This window comes from Trichosurus vulpecula, chromosome 5 (assembly GCF_011100635.1).
Source record: "Trichosurus vulpecula isolate mTriVul1 chromosome 5, mTriVul1.pri, whole genome shotgun sequence".
In the NCBI taxonomy this organism is placed as follows: Eukaryota; Metazoa; Chordata; class Mammalia; order Diprotodontia; family Phalangeridae; genus Trichosurus; species Trichosurus vulpecula.
Genome location: NC_050577.1, coordinates 222,498,062 through 222,501,846, shown reverse-complemented (window position 1 = coordinate 222,501,846; position 3,785 = coordinate 222,498,062). Strand labels below are relative to the sequence as shown.

The following is a 3,785-nucleotide window of genomic DNA, read 5'->3' as shown; positions in this document are numbered from 1 at the left end:
GGACACTGGTCCCAGGATTTTCTAATTGAGCAAGGCATCCATCAGGGACAAAACTGTGAGCTTTTCAAAGGTGGGCCAGAATGGACATTTACAGTTATGTCTTCACTTCGACAGGAAATCATTGAAATTTAATCCTCTGGGTATATTATGAGTCATCTTTGGTAGCACATTTACTTCTTTCCCTCATCCTCATCTTGTGGAATTACTAGCCCTTGAGTTAGGTTTCCATGTTGTGACTGATTATTTAGAGTTTAATAAAACATGTAATACCACTGTGTTTTCCCTAGACTTCCCAAATATTTCTACCCCCGTGGTCTTCATTAATCCATGTCTTTATCAAATGTTTCCCAGCATGACCTATGTGCCACATTTACATTTCCTTTTAATAGTCTAACATAAACGTGAGAAAGTTTAGCTGTTCCTATGTAATCATGACAAGAGATTAATTAAAATGCCAAGATAGGAAACAATTTATTATAGAGAGAAGAAAAATTTCTCATCCAAAATATAGAAATCTGTACAACTTTGCCACAATCAATATACATGAACTGTACAAATTTACACCAGTTCATAATTTACCAAATAAAAGATGACTAACAAAGTTCACAAAATAGATGGTGGTTTGTGGAAAAAGACTTTTACCCAATTAAGTACAAGGAAAATTACAAACCAGACCTCCACTTTCTAAAAATAAGAAGTTTACTCAGTCTTAGAAAACTACAAGCTAGCAAATGTACAGAGAGCTGGCTGGTGCTAACACCACAGTTCAGACAGTGTCTTTATAAGGTCTTTTTAAAGCCTGTTGCCATGGCAGATTCTGGTCACTTGCTACTTCCAAGGCCAAAAACACAATACAAGGTCTGACCATTTTCCCAGGTCATGCTTACTCTAGTTTATTGTCTTATGTACATTTATACATACTGTGAAGTAAGTGCTAGGTAAAAGTCTGTCATACAATTTCCAGTACTACCATGTTTAAAACATTCAGCTTTGCTACTGAGCTGCCAAAAGGGTTAACTAGAACAATTTATAAATGTAATAGTGCAAATTAACTCTGCAAGATCTACTGCAGAGAAAGATTCTTTATAAATACAGATTTGGGTTGAAGGGACTGATGTAGAAATTACGTAAAATGTCTGGGAGAAACCAAAACCACCTTAGGACCTCACTCCCTAGCAAAGAAAGTGATCACTGACTTGGACTCACAGGCTATTAAATCACTGAAAGGTACTGTCCAAACTATGGCACTGTCACTTAAAAAAATTTACCACTCTATCTTGTGCCAGATCTTCACAGCTGTGACATGGTTTAAATTCCATAATCCATCCCCAAGAGGAGCCCACCCAAAGCAAAAATCAAATTTATCCATCCATTATAAGATGATCCATCCATAGACTATATCTTAACCTGATACAGTCATCATATTGTAGTTTTTGGAAGGGCTTGTTCTGCCCAAGAGAAGTTCCTCCTTACAGCTGATTCTGCTGTCTACCATTTGCATGTTGTTGCTATTCGGAGTGCTACCTCCTGCTGGTGAGGCTTCATACAACACACAGATCGAGCCATCCTCTCCGATACGGTAAGACACTTCATAAGGGTCCACCCAGAGTGTGAGTTCACTTGGAAGAAGCCGGAACAGCTCCTGACTGCTCAGTCCAATCCGCTGTGCCGCCTGTCCGATCAGAGGATCCATTTTATGGTTGATGCGAATACAACGGTAACCTGATCCCTTGCAGGGTTTTTCTGGAAACCAGTGATGTTTATAATGCTCTATAAAAGAAAGGAAGAATAGAGAGAGACAATGCTTAGATGTTATAATTAACTCGGGTGGATCGCTACTTCTGCACTGGGCTCCGTGTCTCTTCTGTTCACTCCTCCAGAGCTGTGCCTGTTTCAGGAAAGACACTGAAAAGAATAAGACTGAGAATTACCAAGCTTAAGATCACTTCCACAGAGAATAACCCAATGAATTAAACTGGGAGCGGGGGGACACGGACGAAAGACTTGGGTCCAGTGTGGGACACAAAGCCCGTTCCACAAGGAATCCCACATTAGAGCCTCAACTCCAACCCAAGAGCCAGGCTTACTTCCTTCTACCCCACCCCTGCGGTGTTTACTTTCCCTACCCCCACCCCGAATTACACACACAATAGGGTTTATGGCTCTAGGAGGAGGCGCACACCACAGGATTAAGCCAGAACAGAGAAAGGCAAAAACAGCAACAAAAACGCCTCCAGATGAAAACCAATTCAGACCAAATTAGACCAGTTTCTCGATTGATATCAGGGGTGGTGTGGGTAACCACAAACAAGGGGCCATGGAGGTTTGAGGGTGGCATTAGAAGCAAGCAGCACCCCAGGAAGGGAACCCCGCCAGCCAGCCAAAGAACAACGGTTTTGGGGGGCGGGTAATAAGTGGCTGAGAAACCAAAGAGAAGCAACTCCTTTGTGTTCCCCCCCACTACACCCCCCAACAAAGGGGTGGGGGGTAAGGGGTGGACGCTACTCCTTTGAACGACAGATCTTTTATTCTTAAGTTTTACCCCCTTTTTTCAGTCAAAAGGAACAAAATTGGGGAGAATCAGCGCAGCTTTAACGAAAGCGAGGAGCAGGGAGATGTTGGGCACCCCAGGGAGGTGGGGTCGACACTTGGGTTAAGTGGGGGGGAGGGAAGGACCCACCGTTATCGGTCGGACGGGGGGAGGGGCAGAAACGATCTCTGCGCGCCCAGAAGACTCCCTTCCCCCCACCTCCCCCCCTTGAACCAGCCCCAGCCCTCCCCAAAGACCCCTTTTGTCCCAGAGCGTCCCCCCTCCCTCCAAATCTCAAGCCCCGGGTTACCTCCTTCCCCAAAGACCTCAGTTCAAGGGAGCACCCCTTGTCCAAAGACTCCTTTTGTCCCGGGATGTCCCCTTCCCCAAAGACCAAGTTCCGGGGACTCTCCCTCCCCAAAGAGCCCTCTTGCTCCGGGGGGGGGGGTCCTCCCCCATTTTCCGTTACCAACGGCCCCGCGGCGGAGTGGGGGATGGGAGGGTCCCTGGCGGCGCCCGCGCCCCCCGCCCCCAACGGCCGCTCACCTGCCAGCAGCTCCTGCAGGCTCTGGCTGAAGGTCTGCAGCTGCCGCTCGCTCGTGAGCCCCTTGGTACGGAGGAACTTGGAGATGAAGGCCACGGCGGCGGCGATCTCACGGATCATGGTGGCGGCCCGGCTGTAGAAGGGATGCATGGGGGCGGCGGGCGGGGGCCGGCCAGCCAGCGCCGGGGCGAGGCGGGGGAGCGGCGGCGGGCGGGGGCCTCCGCGGTCCCGGCCCGGGCGCCGACTTTTTTTTTCCTCTTTTTTTGTAAAAGAAAAAAGTTATTTTTTTTAAGGGGCGGCGGGAGAGGAGGAAAAGGAGGAAGAGGAGGAGGGAGGAGGAGAGCGGCGAAGGCCTGTTCACATCGCTCGAGCCTCCTCGGCCGCCTCCGCCTCCTGCTCCGCAGCGACCGCGGATCCCAGCAGCTGCATTTCCAGCTCCGACGGGCGAAGAGAAGCCACCGCCGGGCGCCCCTTCTTATAGGGCCACGGATCGGAAGTGGCGTCGCCGGGAGGGGAGGGGGCCTCCCGCCAATCCGGCGATCGCACCATTGTGACGTAGGCAGGTTCGGAGAGGGCGGGGAGAAAGGGGCGGGGACGAGAGGCGGGGAATAGAGGGGGAGGAGGAGGAGGAGGAGCTGACGTCACCCGCTTGTAAACAAATAAAGCCTGAGTCGCTGGCTAGCCTGAGAGCCGACGGCGCTAGAGGAGGGG

General features: G+C 49.6%; 1 protein-coding gene across 1 annotated transcript; it reads right to left on the bottom strand.

Annotated features, from left to right (window-relative positions):
- Positions 1-446: 446 nt before the first annotated feature.
- BTG1 (BTG anti-proliferation factor 1) lies at positions 447-3,506 on the bottom strand. Its single transcript, XM_036761857.1, has 2 exons — positions 3,077-3,506; positions 447-1,770 (listed from the first exon to the last, which is right to left on the bottom strand). The coding sequence occupies exons 1-2, from the start codon at positions 3,222-3,224 to the stop codon at positions 1,403-1,405; spliced, it is 516 nt and encodes a 171-aa protein (XP_036617752.1). The 5' UTR covers positions 3,225-3,506; the 3' UTR covers positions 447-1,402.
- Positions 3,507-3,785: the final 279 nt, after the last annotated feature.

Bases quoted from the DNA above. Each gene is read 5' to 3' on its own strand.
- BTG1 (XM_036761857.1), bottom strand. From the start codon at position 3,224: ATGCATCCCTTCTACAGCCGGGCCGCCACCATGATCCGTGAGATCGCC. The intron at 1,771-3,076 runs GTGAGCGGCCGT...TTTCTTTTATAG, and splicing joins CCTGCAGGAGCTGCTGGCAG to AGCATTATAAACATCACTGG.